We start from the raw sequence: 19176 nt of genomic DNA on the forward strand, positions 1-19176 counted from the left end.
CAGCTGTGGACTCTTTCCAACAGAAGGAAAGGAAATTATCAGGTAAGCATAATTTATGTTTTATTAGTCTCCACATGGATTATTGCCACGTAAACACAAAGCCTCAAGCCTGTGGCAACACATTTCTGGGTGTGCAATTTACATTTTTATAATCGACTTTCGTTATGAGACTGACAAATAAAAAAAAACAATTGTGGGTTCAAGTCACATGTTGCATTGCCCCTTCTATGACTTGTGCTATGTCATTGTGTTAGGGGGTGTGCAATGTGCATACTGTAGACAGCATGTGCAGTGACTGTCCAGATTTCATATAGGGCTACACAAGTGCAATTTACAGAGGTCATAAACTAATTATGTCTGACGCTGTATTAAAACTGGAGAAAGATCCAAAGGTTAAAGTCTTAGACATCCATAATACACTATATCAGTCTAAGCTGAAGATCACAAACAGGCAAGGTCACAAACAGGCAAGGTCACAAACAGGAAAGTTTTAAACACAGGATTATCACTTTAGTACTGACATTAAAGGGATAGTCTAGTCAAAATTAAACTGATTCAGATAGAGCATGCCATTTTAAGCAACTTTCTAATTTACTCCTATTATTAATTTTTCTTCGTTCTCTTGGTATCTTTATTTAAAAAAGCAAGAATGTAAGCTTAGGGGCTGGCCAATTTTTGGTTCAGAACCTGGGTAGCCCATGCTAATTGGTGGCTACCAGTGATGTGCAGTCACTAGAGGCAGGTGAGGCAGTGCTTCACCTCTCATATGGGCAAAAATATTTTTTTTTATTGGCTTTAAAAAAAAATTGTAAATTTTTTCCCCCAGCATTTTTTTTTCTCACAGCTATATGTTGTGCAATGAAGAGGCACAATCAGGTCTGCCCACCATTACACAACATGCTGCGCCATCTACTGGATGCAAGTGGTTAAGATCATTGCATGGCTCATTAACTGCTTATTTGAGGCAGTCCTATTTGGGCTGAACCAATCCAGTGAGAGGCATTAGTAAGTGGAACATAGGGTTGGGGCTGGATGTTAAATCATATAAAACAAAACAAAAACACAAAAAAACAACTTTCATATATTTTGTTGCTGTCCTGTGAACCTGCTAGCTTTGCTAAAGTGAAAAAGAGAGTTCTGTTCTTCCCCTCTAAGTGCAGTGGAATGTGCCACTGTCACTTCCTGAATCCTTACAGAGCAGGAGAGAGGCACAGAGAGTGGTGTTTCACCCACATCTTATTAAAGTAAGATTTTACTGAAAGATTCTGTTAGTTAAAATGATAATTTAATGAATGTGGTTTAGTGTTTGTTTACTCTTTTATAGCAGGGTCGTTTTTGTATTTTGTTTACTCAAACTTTACACCCACTAACTTAGCAGCTTGCCTCTGTACTTCACACTAAATTATAGACTAATTTTCTGAACTCTCTGTAGCTCTGCTGTTTTATTACTTTAAAATGCAGTGGTCCCTCTCCCCCCCTTGTGTGTGTGTCTCTCTCTCTATCTATCCATCTCTCTCCTTATGTGTTGTTCTCCCCCATGGTCTCTTTCTCTCTCTGTCTCTCTTCCTCCCCCTCTGACTCTCATCCCTTATGTAATGAAGGAATCTATAAGCATAATTTGCAGCATTAAAGTAAAATGTATGTTTTAAACATATTTTAATGGGCATGGATTACTAGATCTCATAATCAGAGCAAGCATTGTGTTATCTGGCAAGTGTTTCTGTTACAATCCTTTTAGACTAAAATCAGATGTTTACTAAGTTGACCAGTTTTCCAAGACACCATTTAAAGGGACATGAAACCCATATGAAACCCATATGTAAATTTAAATAACTTTCCAATTTACATCTAATATCTAATTTTCTTTATTCTTTTGATGTCCTTTGTTGAAAATCATATCTAAATATGCTCAGTAGCTGCTGATTGGTGGCTGCACATAGATACCTCATGTGATTGGCTCACCCATGTGCATTGCTATTTTTTCAACAAAGGATATCTAAAGAATGAAGGCGTATCCTAGCCACTGCCTCACCATCCTCTGACGTCACTGCACGTCACTGGTGGCTACATTTAGACACGAATCAGCAAGTACTAACCAGGTGCTGAACCGAATATGGGCCGGCTCATAAGCTTACATTCTTGCTTTTTCAAATAAAGATACCAAGAGAACGATGAAAAATTGATAATAGGAGTAAATTAGAATGTTTCTTAAAATGGCATGCTCTATCTGAATAATGAAAGTTTAATTTTGACGAGACTATCCCTTTAACTATCACACTACAACTGACGTGACAAGCATGAAAGAGAAAACTAATGTAAGCAAAAAATGACGTCCTATAAAAATCACGATATAATCATCGCTATAACTCGTCTTACTTGATATTAACCTCTTCTAAAACTCCTCCTGTTACTCCATATAACTTCTGCAACTCTATTATATTACATCTCCCTATAACTAGGGCGGGCAGCTGTTCTCCACAAAATTACTGGACAACTACTACGTGATACAGGGAAAGTGATTGGTGAGGACATGATAAGATCAGCTCCCATAGGCCGTCACCTTCAGGCAGCCATATCCCCAAACGAGATTTCAGACCAAACCCCATCGCTGGCAGTCACTGTGATCAAATGAGATAGATTATACTGTGGCACCAATCAGCCTTCTGCCTGCATGGGACCCCAGTGCTTGCATCCCCATCAGGTATATTCCATATCGGACACTAGACCTAATGCAATCAGATTAGTGTCCAGTATTTTCACCCTAATTTTACTGGACAGGTAATTAAATACTGGACTGTCCAGGAAAAGACTGGAGACCTAGCAACTGCTCCTATTTCCCTTTATCGTGTCTACCTTTAACTCCTCTTATGACTAATTAATTGAAATACTTCTGTTGCTCTGTATTACCAAACCTATATCTCCAGTTACTCTATATAATGACTGTCAAATTCTACTTTAGACAAATCAGTCTCACAGCTCCCTCTGTGGGATTCTATGTGTTTACATCAAAGCTTTCTGTTAAAAACAGCTTTTATGATTTTGAGTCACATTTAAATAACCCCTTACACAACACTGTCACAAAATAGTCCGACTGTTACACAATTTCACACAGAATAAAATGCAGCGTGCACTTTATCTGCCACAAGCAATAACGTGTAAACTGACACTTAAAGAGACAAAAAGCACACATTTTATTATTCCATTATTGCTTGCATATAACTAACAAAGGGACAGTCATTTTTTTCCTAGCGTAATATTTAGTGTTATCTAATAGCCATGAATGACTAGGGTTCCCTATTATCCTCCACAAAAATACTGGACAATCTGTCGGTGGCTGGACACAGTGGTAGGTAGGGGGGTTACACAATGACCCCCCAAATGTTCTACCATAGCCCTAAGTCTTGATACCATCATGCATATTTTTCACAGGTGAACAGTCATTTTAGCCCTTGGCTGTCAGTAGCATAGAAATAAATAATGTTACCTCTTTGGCTGATAGTAACACATGTAAGGAGATGAGATTTAACCCCCTTGACAGCACCTAACTTCTTTCTGCCCATATTTGTAAAGCATTGAGACATAGGAGGCTTTATACATTTAGCTAATACATTTAGCTCAGGGACTTTAAAAAAAATAAAAAATGGACATTTAATTGTCCAGTATTTTCATGAAGATTTTACTGGACAGTCTGCTAAAGTACTGCACTGTCCAGTTGGCAACCCTAACTATAACAGTGATGACAAACATTTTTCAGCCCAAGCACCGAAACTGCAACATAAAACCAATTTATCTCATTGCCAACATTTCAAAATTTTATTTATTTTGTTTTTATTTATTTTTTTATAGAAATTTTACACAAATGTCTGAACCAATTGGCACAAATTAACTGCTGAATAATACAAGGGAAAAGGTTTCCTGGTCTCTTTATTTTAAGGCTTACCTGGCTACATCTGTCCTCAATAAGCACGTCACTCACTAACAGACTCAAAGGGATATGAAACCCAACATTTTTCTTTCATGATTTAGTTAGAACAACTTTCTAATTTACTTCTATCATAATTTTTTCTCTCTTTGTTCTCTTGGTATCTTTTGTTGAAAAGCAGGACCGTATGTTTAAGAGATGGCCCATTTCTAGAGCACTATATGGCAGCAGTTTTGCAAGAATGTTAAACATTTCCAAGAGCACTAGATGGCAGCACTATTCATGCAATATAGTGCTCCAGATGCCTACCTAGGTATCTCTTCAAAACAAAATATAATGGAAACAAAGCATAATTTAATAATAGAAGTAAATAGGAAACTTTTATAAAATGGTATGTTCTGTCATAAGTGCCGGCACAAGGGTCAGCATCGGGTCCGCCAGCTATGTCTATAAACTGCTTGCTCTTAGTGCACTAGCGCACTAGTTCCAATACTCTACTCTAGTCTAACCAGCTCCTAAAATGACCACATTTCAATAGCTGTGCGCACATTTATAAGACTTGTGTGCAAGCCTAAAAAACCGTGTGAATGTTTATTCCTGCAGCGTTTCTGAGCCTAGGCTTGCGTACCATCACAGAAACTTCTGCGTTCCGGCATCAGCAGCATGCCATAGGTTCACTGATACTCAACTATAGAAACCCACTATAAAAAGTCATCCTTACCACTTTATTATAAGTGGAATTTACTTTTAATTTTGCCTTTTTTAAGGCCCTCCATCCACTTCCATGGCCACAGCTATTTTTTTCTTTTAGTGTGTTGCAGTCATTTAAGGCAAACAACCACCAATACCAATTAAGTTTCTTCAGTAGCTGCTAGAAATGTCATGAATGCACAGTTATTTCTCCTAAAGCTGACAGCAACAGTGGAATGATTTTAATATTTTTTTCCAAGTTGCTTGTTAGGGTCTAATCTAGGGGGTTAAAAGTATTCTCGCTTCCAGAGTTAAACAACAACAATTCTCAATCAATATAAATTGTATACACTTCTGTTGGCTTGAGGGTAAATAACTGCACATGCCCAATATTGTGCACCAGTAATGGAATCAGGGTAATTGAACCAACCACAGTAGACTAGTACACAGTATATACTCCACAAAGAGTCACAACATTTATAACATTTCCCAAACACTGAAGGTAGTTTAGTGCAGGCACCATAGAGAGTGGGTGCCAAACATGCACAAAGTGCCAGAAGTACCATGTCCACACGCCAAACAAATAGTGCAATCCAGGACCAGTCAACACAGTAGATTTGCATAATTAACAAATGCAAGATAACAAGACAATGCAATAGCACTTAGTCTGAACTTCAAATGAGTAGTAGATTTTTTTTCTGACAATTTTAAAAGTTATGTTTTTTTCCACTCCCCGTGTACCATGTGACAGCCATCAGCCAACCACAAATGCATACACGTACCATGTGACAGCCATCAGCCATTCACAAATGCATACACACTTATTCTTGCACATGATCAGTAGGAGCTGGTGACTCAAAAGGTTTAAATATAAAAATACTGTGAACATTTTGTTAATGGAAGTGAATTGGAAAGTTGTTTAAAATGACATGCTCTATCTGAATCATGAAAGTTTAATTTTGATTGAGTGTCCCTTTAAGATACGTAGGCTAAAACTTGCCAAACGGATAGTAAGTAAAATCATCCAAGTTTATTCAATACATATAAAAACATGCAGTAAAATGTTTCAAACTCTGGATAAAAGAAAAGTAAATACAATGGGGAAGAACGCAGTACCATGGCAGACACATTTCGTGTGCATGCACACTTGATCACTGTCCTAAGGAGCTACAGACTCACATGAACTTTATAAAAAACTTCTTAAAGCAACAATGTTTCATAATAATTTAACATACTGTACATTCCTCTTTGTAGGATATAATAGAACACATTTAGAAACAAATGTAATGGCACTGTATATGTGTTAACCTACCACCCACAATCTAAACCATAATATATTATACAAACAAAATTAACATCAATCTGCAAATTTAAACCTTTGGAGAGAATGGTCTGCAAAGTGAATACCACCTTAAATTTAAACATTAATAAATTATACAAAGAGATCAACATTAGTCTGCTTATTTAAACCTTTAGGGGGGTTATTTTTATTTAAAGGTGATAAAAAAATGATATATATATAAATATGTTGCGGGTAAAGTAAGAAATTGGGTAATCCTAGCATTACCTGGGTAAACCTCACATTACCCAAGTGGCTGTGGGTAGAGCACGATGTAACATGATAAATCTTCTCAGAGTGCATCGAATCACTGCATCCGACATATATATGATGCACTGTAATTCACACATCTTCACTATCTTATTTGCCAATGCCCCACTTGTAAACCTCATTCCCCAAGGTTCAATTGGGGTGGATGCCAGAGGATCAGCAGGGCGTCTTCCTTGAACTCCCCCAGGCAGAGGCAAAAAAATAGTGTAGACGGGGGAATTACATAACTTCGGGTTTTACCCACAGCTGCTTGAGTAATGTCAGTATTACCCGGATTTCTGACTTTATCAGTAACAAATATATATATATTTTATTATTTAAATAAATATAACATTTCAACTATTTATTAATACACCTCTGGCTTTAGTGCACTTGGCTTAGTGCACCTTCAGATTAGTACTAGATCAAAAGCCAGAAAAGGGTTTAGTAGTGCTCCCCAAAGAAGTCTATGAGGAGAGGGACTTAGCAGGGCTGCACTATGTGACCAACAGATGTTAGCGCACCTGGGGCGCAATCCGATATACCCGTAGCTTCACCTCGCACATCGGGGTATCCAATATATCCCGCCGGCAGTTTCTAAAGTGCCGTAAGTCAGACAAACTAGCGATGTCCAGAAATAAGCGTAAGTACAAATTTCTGGAGTCGCCAGTGACTTACGGCACTTTAGAAACTGCCTGCGCCTAAAAAAACTTACTAAACTTTTAAATCTGCCGTAACTGTCTAACACGCCTCCCAAAAATATACCCCTCTATCCGCAATCCCCCCTCTCACTCCTAACAATAAATGTATTAACCCCTAGACCGACAACCCCCCACAACGCAATAAGCCTATCCTAGTATCAACCCCTAAACTGCCGCTCCCGGACCCCGCCGCCACCTATATTAAATGTATTACCCCCTAATCTGACCCCCCTACACCGCCGCCACCTATATTAAATATATTAACCCCTAATCTGATCCCCTACACCTCCGCCACCTATATTAAATGTATTACCCCCTAATCTGATCCCCCTACACCGCTGCCACCTATATTAAATATATTACCCCCTAAACCTAAGTCTAACACTAACACCCTCTAACTTAATTATTATTTAAATAAATCTAAATAATATTAATATTATTAACTAAAGTATTCCTATTTAAAACTTAATACTTACCTATAAAATAAACCCTAAGATAGCTACAATATAATTAATAATTACATTGTAGCTATTTTAGGGTTTATATTTATTTTACAGGTAACTTTGTATTTATTTTAACTAGGTACAATAGCTATTAAATAGTTAATAACTATTTAATAGCTACCTAGTTAAAATAATTATTGCGGTGGGGGATTGCGGTTGACAGGTAGATAGACATTGCGCATGCGTTAGGTGTTAGGTTTTATTTTGCAGGCATTTTAGGGAGTTACGGTGCTCCAAAACTCAGCGTAAGGCTTGCTACGCCTGCATTTTGTGGCAAGGTGAAAATAGAGTAAGATTTCTCCATTTTCGCCACGTAAGTCCTTATGCTGTTTATTGGATACCAAACTGCGCGGGTTTTCTATGTCTGTCTATGGGGGAAAAAACTACGGGCGAAGGCAGAAATATACGAGCGTAACTTCTATGTTACGCCGTATATAGGATACCAAACCAGCGCAAAATTTGGCGTCGCTGGCTTTTGCGGGCGACATTGCATATCGGATCAGGCCCCTGAGGCTTTTACTTGAGTAGTAACTTTTAACTTTCAACTTGTAATGTGAGCGTAAAAATAGGAGCGCTATTGATTTCACTTAAAAAGGGTGTTAGTACTTAATTGATCTAATATTTTCTCACTCCACTTGTAATCTAGACCAAAGTGAATAAAGCTGCTTAGCATTTTGTAGTACGTTAGGCTCCTTCCCTAAGGGAGCATAGAGCTCTCATTGTACTGTAGGATGAACAGGGCAAGCAGACGTTATAGTTTCTAGACCAGTATGACATAAACAGAGTTATACAGTATCACAGAACTCTACATGCAGATTACCACACAATGCCTCACAATGCCATTGGGACTGTTTCATATATAGTGCCACAGGCAGACAACAGAAGGGTTAACAGTGTCCTGAAGAGTTAGTATTGTGAGAGAAAGGCAACCGCACAACACCAGCTGAAAACCTAAGAATGTGGTTCAGCTGGATGTTGCTATTGTATCAAAGATGCTGTTTTTGTACTAGTTTTGCAGCTGATGTCCTGTGTGTATTATTGTCAATGTGCTGCTTCCTGGCATTGCCAGTGAAAACACCTCCCATGTGTTACACAGACCTGTACATCTCACCAGGCACCCTCAGCTCCCCCCTCCGTGCCCTTCCCCTCCAGCAGCTGATTGGTGGCGTGCTTCTATATTTGGTCCCCACTGTTCAAAGTTATTCAAACAGCTGGATGCTGAGTGACAGGACAAGGCAGGAAGCAGACTGAACTGAGTCACAAGAACACAGACAGACAAAGTGATAAAGATATAGACTGAACTGACTGTGGTCTTATATATATTTATATTATATATAGGTTCTTTACCATTTCTTTGGACCATACACATTCTGTGTGCCCACTTCTGCCCACAGAAGCTGCCCAGCTGGAATGCATAGGTCTGAGTCGAGTTATTGCACAGAGGAGAATTCTCAGGGTCAGGGGGGCGGCAGTTCATGGGTCCCTCCTCCAGCCACTACCTTTGAGCCTGGCCTGACCTCCAGCTCTCCTACGGCCTCGGACAGTCCTGCCCCCAGCCCTCAACCCGGGTATGGCTACAGCACCTGCGATGAAAAGCCTGGAGACCCCCGGATCAGACGCCCCATGAATGCGTTCATGGTATGGGCAAAAGATGAAAGGAAGAGGCTAGCACAGCAGAACCCAGACCTACATAATGCTGTCCTGAGCAAGATGCTGGGTGAGAGGAATAGCATGTGGAGTGGGTGGGCAGACTGGCATAGAGAGTGGGTAAATAGATTGGTACAAACAGGGTAAAGAACACCCTGGCATGACAAGGGTGTGCCCTCCTTGTATATAGTTGAATTTAATAGCTTATTTTTATTGCAACATTAATTAAACAATATCATAACTTTTTATAGTATGACTACTGGATAATTGAATGTTTATTATTCCATCATATTTATGGTAAACAATATTTTATAAAAAACAACACAATAAAATTGCTCAATAGAAACCAGATTTAGGAAACTGTCCAAGTGAAAAGTATGTGGCACCAGTAACCAATTCCACTTATAATAAAAATAATAAAAATGCTAAACCTAACTAGACTTGCCCATCTTAAAACTGTGAGTGATGATGTGTTTTAGTACTTTTTTAGTCTTACCACTATTCTTTCTGAGATTAATATTTGTGACTGAATCATGGAGGATTTTTTCAGCGCTGTAGCAGGGGCTGACCATTTGCATATGTGCAACATATTATATCTTAATGTTATAGACAACCATTTTGCTTTTGTCCTGAATCAATTGAAACACACAAAGTGGCATAAATTGAAGCTGGTACAAAATGTGCTCCCCTTCTGTGAAAGAGATTTGTTTCTGTGGTCTCTGATAAGATAAATTATACCTGTCTGTGGGTCTTCTATTATATGTAGTTTCCTGCACTTTTGCCAGAATAAGCAGTTAAATATATTTTTCTATTTAATAACAGAAGTAATTATTTCCTTTCGACTAATAACATTTCTAAACTTTTTCACATGCAAATAGCAACAAAAAATAAATGCAGTCTCTTATTTATAATGGCTGGACACCCTTGCTTTAAATAATGATCTTCAAAACCACAATTACACACATACCCCTCACTATTTACCTTAAAGTAATAACTAAACAATAACTAACCACAAAACCATATGACTAACACTAATCACTGTACATTATAAGTTTGCATTGTGTGTTCTTTTCATATGTGCACTGTCAGTATGTCAGTGTATAGTTTTGTGTGTACTTACTGTATGCTTTGGGTGTTTGTGTCCAATGAATGTTGAATATGTATCTTTGTGTTCAATGCATTCTAAGTTTGGATTGTGTGGTCCTTTGCATATGTGGACGGTCAGTAAGTCAGTGTATAGTTTTGTGTGTATACTTATTCTATGCTATGTATGTTGTGTAGATGTTTTGTGTATAATGATGCTTATTATGTATCTTCATGTTCAGTGCATGTATTTTGTGTATAATAGGAGTGTGTTTATATAGATGTACCAAATATGGTTTATTTGTGCGCTGTGATTTTTGTGTGTACACAGTATGTGGTATGTTTATATTCATTTTATAGTATCTGCATAATACACGTGTATCCAGTGTTTGCTTATGTGTACTATGTGCTTTTTTAATGTTTTAGTATACTGTGTCTTGTACTATGCACATTTATATTATATGTACATGCACTAAAATTATTTTTGTTTTAGTTTATATGAAATTTGCTTCGTTAATGTGAATTCAATGTTTGTGTTAGTGTGCCAAGTGTGCATGTGTGCATAGACAGAACTATTTTATGTTTTCGCTGTGTACTGGATTCATTGAGTTTGGAATGATCCATTAAAGGGACATAAAACCCCCAAAAAATTATTTCATAATTCAGATAGAGCATACAATTTTAAACAACTTTATCAAATTGTCTTTGTTTTCTTGTTATCATTTGTTGAAAAGCGGGGATGTAAGCTCGGAGTGTGCATGTGTATCAGGGGTCAAGTCGGGCGGGAATGCATGGGAACGGAGTTCCTGCACTATTTTTGCAGGAGGAACTAAGTTCCCCCTGGACAGAGAACAGAAACTCTGCAGTAAACACTGTTGCTGCTGGTGGGAGGAGCTGGAGCACAGTTTGGTTAGAGGTATAGTGAGATCCTCTAGTAATGGGCAGTAACACTTCATACAATACACTAAATGCAAGCCTGTCAGTGCTCCTGTTGTGTGATCACCCTGCAATGTGTGAAACACATGGTGCTTACATTTCTGTGTGGCTTGCACTAGGGTTATTAAGCTCCCCTCAGCAGAAATAGGACAATTTGCACCTTAAGTTCAACCGTTCACCTTAAGGCAACCGTTCACCTTAAGGCAACCGTTCAACCCTTAATTGGTATTCAATTTGCTTTCATTAACCAAAGTGTATAGATTAAATACATATAAATACAGTCTGTGGGTGTGTGTGTGTATAAAACAATATTAATTGTTTGTGGGTGGAAGTCTTGGTGAGTTCCCACACTTTTTTTGTAGGACTTGACCAATGATGGGTATGCAGTACTATATGGCAGCGGTTTTGCAACAATGTTATACATTAGTAAGAGCATTAGATGCCAGCACTATTTCCTGTTATGCAGTGCTTCATGTATGTCCACGCTACCTACCTAGGTATCTCTTAAACAAAGAATAACATGAGAAGAAAGCAAATAATTAAATAGAAGTAATAATAATAGAAGTAAAATTGGATACTTTTAAAAAATTGTATTCTCTATCTGAATAAAGAAATAATACGTTCGGGTGTCATGTCCCTTTAATTGCTTCTAGTCTAACTAATTTGTTTATTTATGTAAATGAATCACTAAATAATGGAGAGGTATGAAAATGTTAGTTAAAGGCTACATAGAAAATAAAATATACAGATTGGAGAGATTAGACCAGTGGTTCAGTGGTTCTCAATCAAAGTGGCCACAAGGCCCGGTAAATTTTAGCCGGATATGTCCAGGGCCCAGTAGTTTATATATATATATATATATATATATATATATATATATATATATATATATATATATATATATATATATATATATATATATAGTGCGCAGCAGGGGCAGACTGATATGCCTGGCAAATGGGACCTGGACCGAGGGACCAGCAAGTAGGGGGGGGGGGGGCAAAATGGCATCTCCATGGTTCCTGGTGTGTTGCTTAAGCTGGGGTTTTCAGCTGTCCTATCAGTAACTAAGCAGTTAAGTGAGGGGTCCCTGGCCCCAGAGAGGGGACTTGTTCCTGGATGTGGGGTTTGTTACTCGGGGACCCTAGAGTGCAGGGGTTCTGTCAGAGGTCTTTCGCTGTAAGGGCCATGGAGTGTGGGGTCTGGCCCTGGAGGTTGGGGGCGTTTCTCTGGCCCTTGATGTTGGGGGTCCTGGTTCTGGAGGTTGGGGGGCTATTGGGGGAAGGGCAGGGGGTTTGATTTACATACATTTCAATACATTTGGGTCAGTGTGAGACAGTGGGGGCCCTTCCCTAATTTTTGCCTGGGGCCCTGATTGGTCTTAGTCTGCCCCTGGTGCGCAGTGGGGGCATGAGTGGGGGCAAAGTGCGCAGTGAGGGCATGACAGGTCATGGTCCACCAGAAGGGCTGTCATGGCCCTGTACCGAGCCACGGCCCGGCTGTTGAGAAACCAGGGGTTAGACAGAAGAGTTACTGAATGTTGTGCTTTGTTAAAGGGACACTGAACCCAAAAAAATTTCTTTCTTGGTTCAGATAGAGCATGCAATTTTAAGCAACTTTCTAATTTACTCCTATTATCAATTTTTCTTCATTCTCTTGCTATCTTTATTTGAAAAGAAGGCATCTAAGCTAAGGAGCTAGCCAATTTTTGGTTCAGTGTGCGGGACAGCCCTTGTTTATTGGTGGGTGAATTTATTCATCAATCAGCTAGAACAACCCAGGTTCTTCACAAAAAATGCGCCGGCATCTAAACTTACATTCTTGTTTTTCAAATAAAGATACCAAGAGAATGAAGAAAATTTGATAATAGGAGTAAATTAGAAAGTTTCTTACAATTGCATGCTCTAGATGAATCATGAAAGAAAAAATTGGGGTTCAGTGTCCCTTTAAAGAATAGTGAATGTTGAATGTATGTGATTGTCCTGATTTATGCAGTGTGCTTCATCTGTGCATTGTATGTACAGATGAAGCAATCTTAAATTAGAGGGTAGCAGATTCAGGGAAAATGTGACAAAGCATTTATTTTTTACAGAAAGGGTGGTGGATTCATGAAGTAAACTTCCAATAGTGGTGCTAAACACAGAGATTGTAAAATAATTCAAAGATGCCTATGCATAAGGCTATGCTAAGAAAACAGTAACATGCAATATGGGTAGACTTGATGGGCCTTTTGGTTCTTATCTACCATCAAATTCTACATTTCTATGTTTAATGTATAATGGGTGTGTTTTATCTATGCGTGATACATTGTCAGTGTTTGATGTGTGGCTTTGTGATTCACATTTTGTGCAGTATATTTTGTGTGTTTTATATATATATATATATATATATATATATATATATAAATTTGTACTTTGTTAGTGTGAACTGAATTAATGTCTCTGATGAAATGTATTCCATGTTTCATCCTGAAGACTATAATTTTCATGATCTTTGAACCTTTACCCAACAGGTCAGTCATGGAAGAGCCTAAGTTGTGCTGACAAGCGCCCCTTTGTGGAGGAGGCAGAGCGGCTGAGGGTCCAGCACCTACAGGATCACCCAAACTACAAATACCGTCCACGCAGAAAGAAGCAAGCCAAGAAGATGAAGCGTGTGGACTCAAATTCACTTATGAGAAGCGAGCGTTATACAGGAAGCCTCCCCAACACACACCTTGCTCACTTTCGGGAACTGCACCCCCTGGGTTCATCTGAGTTGGAGAGCTATGGGCTGCCCACCCCGGAGATGTCCCCACTTGAAGTCCTGGAGCAGAATGAGCCAGCCTTTTTCCCTACTCATATACGGGAAGACCCCGACTCATTAGTCTTCAGGCCCTATCAGTCAACTTTGGACTTTGGGCAGGAGAAGACCTTGAGAGAGTTATCACTGCCATATACTCCTTCACCAACAAATATGGCCAATGTGCTTAGGACTACTCCGTCCTCTACCTTTTACTATGGCCCTCAAGGAAGTCTCACAGCTTGTGCTCCCTTGGGTCAGCTCTCCCCTCCACCTGAGGTACCTCAGCTGGACCCCATAGAGAATCTTAGTCATAACGACCTGTGGGCAGATGTTGATCGCAATGAGTTTGACCAGTACCTGAACATGAGTAGGACTCAGGTGGCTGTCCCTATGTATCACTTACCAACATCCAAGATAGGCACTGCAAGAACTATACCCTGTGAAGAGAGCAGCCTTATCTCTGCTCTCTCTGATGCCAGCACTGCTATGTACTACGGTCCCTGCATCACTGGGTAGAGGGTACAGTGTAGCGGCCGGTGCAGTAGTGACAGTTTGGCACTGATGTGTGTACAGTCTATGTGAAGTGGTCAGAATATGTCAGGGAATTAATAGGAGAGCACTAAAGGTGCAGTATCACCAAACAGAAAAGTAATATCCACACAGTAACAGAAGAACGAGAGTAAATTTCAAAAACATAATCTAGACACATATACAGAAATGTCACTTCATATGCACACCAATTCTGTTGGTAGACACAGATTGTACAGATAGACCAAACACTACACATATATAGGCAATGCACACATTCAGTTTGCACAGACACAAAAAATACAAACACATGATACATACATTACACAAATATACATGATACAGACTCATTTACATATACACTAAACTCATGAAGAGCAATCAACATTGTGTAAATAAAAGCATATACTGCACTTAGGCGCTGTACATGCACACACTGCGCACAAGCACACAAACTATACACAAACAATTGTTGCATGTGTCAGTCAAGAAGATAAAGGTTGTCTGTTACCTTTTGCCTGATTGGGACTGCACCTCTAAAGACCCAGCTGGTACATAATTGACCTTGTTTCCTGCCAAGTGATAGATCAATTATCTATTTAACCCCTTTATTGACATCAGAATGCTGACTTTTAATAATTAATTCTGCAAAGTAATGTGTAACATTAAAAAGTTTAAGAGCCCCTTTTTGGTAGAAATGGGTTAACTGGCACAGTGCCAGGGAGACACATGAAAACAGTCTGAAGCCTCGTCCTGCCCAAAGCTCACCTGACACACCGGACTGTCACCCATTATAATAATAATGTAGCCACTTGTAGCAAATCCCATACTCAACTTCTGAGGACCCCAAAAAGATACCATACTTCCTAGGAACCCATAAACACCTTAGCAACTCTCCCTTCTCCTGAGATTCCTTTTAAAGGGACATTCCAGTCAAAATGTAAATGCACACAGATGAATTACATCTTCGAATAGAAACATATTTGCAAGATACATAGTGTCAAAAATGCTTCTATTAAAAGTTATAACTGTTTTAGTGTTAGAATTTTCTCTGCACGTGCATGTGAAGCATAGCTAGATATTCTCAGTGCACCAGAATTTTAAATACTACAGCTGCTCAGAGCACCAGTAAGGCTTGTGTCATGTCAGCAATCAACATATTGAGTCATTACCAGATGGTACAAGCACCTTAAGCTCACTGAGCAAGTAATGTGTTTAAAATGCTGGTGCACGGTGCATACTTAAATACACTTTTGAAACAGCTATAGCTTTTATTAGAAGCATTTTTGATAACACATGAATATTACAAAAATGCTTCTGTTCAATACTGAAATGCATCCATGCAGATTCCAATTTTGTCTGGAAAGTCCCATTAAACCCCTCTCCTGACAAAGCCAAGTCGGAGTCCCTCCACAAGCCACTCTCTTTGTCCTTAAATGACCACTTCCCCTGGTTTACTGCAAATCCTGATAACTATCCCTGCGCTCTGACCACTAACTACATAACTAGAACTACCTTGACATCTGCTTTAGTACCCTATTGCTTGTTTCTATAATCACTATTTACCCCTTGTTCCAAGACAACATTAAGTGACCCAGTTTACTACCTACCTGCACTCTGCGCTGGCCGCTCCTGGTACAGCCTCTTGCCTGCCTGGTTATATATACTATATTTCACATTTCTTTCTGACACAGACAGGCTAATTGTGATTTGTTGTATTCTGTTGTGTTTTAATTCTTACAATTGATTATTTTCTCTTTTATATGGCCTTTTTATAAGAAAATGCAAATGATGTTTTAAAAAGTAAATGAGATGTATGAAAAGCTGCCATTTTTATTTCTGCTCATGCAAAGTATTCTTCTGTACTAGTGACACATACTTCTACAGATCTACAATCTAAAACTCAGAGACTCACAGACCAATACCTTGGGAATTCCGAAGATGGTGAGGTGCCATAAAAGTATATTTTACAGGAAATAAAAAGTATTCATAGCAAACAGAAGTAAAAAAGTAGTATTTTTTAGATTCAGACCAAAGGGAGAGCTTGTAACACTGCAGGGTTGTTTTTAATTCATTGTACTTTTTACTATGCTTAGGTGGTTTAATTCTGTGCCTTTAACAACCATTTTAGTAAGTTCTTATTTGTGCCCGTTGGCTCTTTAGGGGCCTGTTTTAATAATTAATTGTAAAATTCAATTTTACAGTATGTTTTTCACAAGATTGTCTTCATTTTAATCCGTATCAACATCGGGAGGAAATAATATTAAAATTTGTGTTACAGATAGTGAAACTCTAGCTATGAGAATCCTCACAAAGTGTGCAGCAAGAGAGTGTTGCTTGTTCACTGAAGTGAGTGTTTATGCCTACACATAGGAGTTAGAACCTTCCCCCCCCCATGAGTATAGTTGCATTTAAAATACAATTATTTAATTTGTGCTGCCAAGTTAAATCAATAAGCTGCACACGTTGATTTGTTGATTTCAACAGCAGGTAGCTTGCTTGACCTTCCTAAATTCATTAGCTGTCTTCATTCTTCAATGAATGTATTTCATCTTAAAGGGACAGTATACACTCATTTTCATATAACTGCATGTAATAGACACTACTATTAAGAATAAGATGCACAGATACTGATATAAAAATCCAGTATAAAACTGTTTAAAAACTTACTTAGAAGCTCTCAATTTAGCTCTGTTGAAAAGGTAGTTGGAAAGCCCACTGCAAGTGGGAAATAAGACACTCCCCCCTCCCCCTTCTTTTGCATATGAATAGACCCTTTACACAAACAGGAGCAAGCTGGAGAAGGTAGCTGACGGTATTCACATAAAACTTTGGGGCTTGGTTAAGAGTCTGAAAATCAGAGCAATGTTATTAAAAAATAAGCAAAACTATACATTTTTTTTAAAAAAAAAACCTTTATGGGCTATATAAATAGATCATCTACAAAACATTTATGCAAAGAAAAAAAATGAGTGTATAATGTCCCTTTAAACCCTGCTCCTAAAGACTAGTAACACATGGTGATCTGAGTTTTTGTCCACCTACTGTATTTGTACTCCACTGAAACTAAACTAGTCCCTTTCAAGCTAAAATGTGATGTTTGCTGAAGTGAATTGTACCTTCCATTTTATACTAGACCCATTCAGTTAGGAGATCTATTCAACAGAAACATTGTTTTCCTCTTCCCCCCTAACAGGACAGAGGTCAGGTCCCATCTCTGCTACAGCTTTTACATTTAGGGAAAGTGTATTAATGATTCATCAACGCTGGAAATGGCGCAGTCCGTGGATGTTTCACGCAGTGCAGCCTTTTGCCCAGGTATCATGTATATGTGTTTGCATGTGAGTTCTTGTGATATACCACGAGTGCGTCCATGTACTAACAAAACTCAACTGTCCGCCAGGGAGACGCAGGTGTCCCTAACCTGGCACAGTGTGTACCATGCGTTAATGTAATAGGGAAACGCACCTCCACAAATGAGTGAGTACAGTATGAGAATAAAGTGTTTCACAGGACTCAGCAGTATCATCTCTTACTTATTTTCCACTACTAAGGGCATTGTTGAGGGGGGGGGGTGCTACTTGGGGATGACATCCAGAATGTTCTCCATAAAAGTCCCATGTGTCCTCAGGGCTTTACTTATACAAAATCCAATCATGGCTTTGTAGTGAGAGTGTGAATGTGTAACTAGTTTCTATGTTATACTATGGAGTTTATTCCCTTAAAGGGACACTAAACCCACATTTTTTCTTTCGTGATTTAGATAGAGCAGGCAATTTTAAGCATCTTTCTAATTTACTTCTATTATCAATTTTTCTTCATTATCTTGCTATCTTTATATGAAAAAGAAGGCATCTAATCTAAGAAGCCAGTCAATTTTTTGTTCAGAACACTGGACAGCACTTGTTTATTGGTTCTGTCCAATCAGCAAGGACAACCCAGGTTATTCACCAAAAATGGGCCGGCATCTAAACTTACATTCTTGCTTTTCAAATAAAGATACCAAGAGAATGAAGACAATTTGATAATAGGAGTAAATTAGAAAGGTGCTTAAAATTGCATGCTCTATCCGAATCATGAAAGAAAAAATGTGGGTTCAGTGTCCCTTTAAAATCAAATATTCTTTAATAAATTAGCTCCATAGAATAACATGGGAGCTGAGGAGGTCATTACTGAAAATGAATTATGACAGTATGTGTGTCATGTGTGTCATTATGTGAGTGAGAATGAGTATGTGTTTCTCCATATGTGTTTCTCCATGTATTACTGTCAATTTGTCAATATGCAAGATACAACTATCCCCCTATGTGTGATTATAGACAATATACATTAAGGGTGTTGTCATGTGAATAACCAAGGGAGGACAAATCAAAGATAATAAATAAATCCAGCACACGCTTATAGTATATGCGCATAGGCTTTATCAGACTTAAAACTAGTACTCAAAAAAAACCAAAACAGCAGCAGCAGCACACATTAGTAAAATACCTTTAAAGCATTTTAGGATGCAGGAGTAAACACAAATGGCTTGATTAAGGGTGGTTGCCTGAAAGCTGCCTCTATTTAATATTGGACTTTTGATAAAAGTTAGTTATTGATTTTGGGTTCTGAGAATTTTTTTAATAACCAAGGGATGAGCATTAAAAGGCAAAATCTAGTTGGGGATATCGATTTTCTTATTGGGCTCTAGCCCCAGATTTTATTTGAAAACTATCATCACTCCTATACAGATACAGTATATGCTAAAACACTTCTCCTGTCAGCCACACAATCCCCTCTTTATAGTTCACACTA

General features: G+C 38.5%; 1 protein-coding gene across 1 annotated transcript; it reads left to right on the top strand.

The window, feature by feature from the left end:
* Positions 1 to 8628: 8628 nt before the first annotated feature.
* SOX18 (SRY-box transcription factor 18) lies at positions 8629 to 17897 on the top strand. Its single transcript, XM_053710570.1, has 2 exons — positions 8629 to 9121; positions 13583 to 17897. Exons 1-2 carry the CDS (start codon positions 8815 to 8817, stop codon positions 14368 to 14370), a joined length of 1095 nt encoding a protein of 364 aa, XP_053566545.1. The 5' UTR covers positions 8629 to 8814; the 3' UTR covers positions 14371 to 17897.
* Positions 17898 to 19176: the final 1279 nt, after the last annotated feature.

The sequence above is a fragment of the Bombina bombina genome, chromosome 1 (genome assembly GCF_027579735.1).
Source record: "Bombina bombina isolate aBomBom1 chromosome 1, aBomBom1.pri, whole genome shotgun sequence".
NCBI lineage: Eukaryota > Metazoa > Chordata > Amphibia > Anura > Bombinatoridae > Bombina > Bombina bombina.

Excerpts from the sequence above, each read along its gene's own strand:
- SOX18 (XM_053710570.1), top strand. The coding sequence starts at position 8,815 with ATGCATAGGTCTGAGTCGAGTTATTGCACAGAGGAGAATTCTCAGGGT. Across the intron at positions 9,122-13,582 it reads TGTCCTGAGCAAGATGCTGG|GTCAGTCATGGAAGAGCCTA; the intron begins GTGAGAGGAATA and ends TTTACCCAACAG.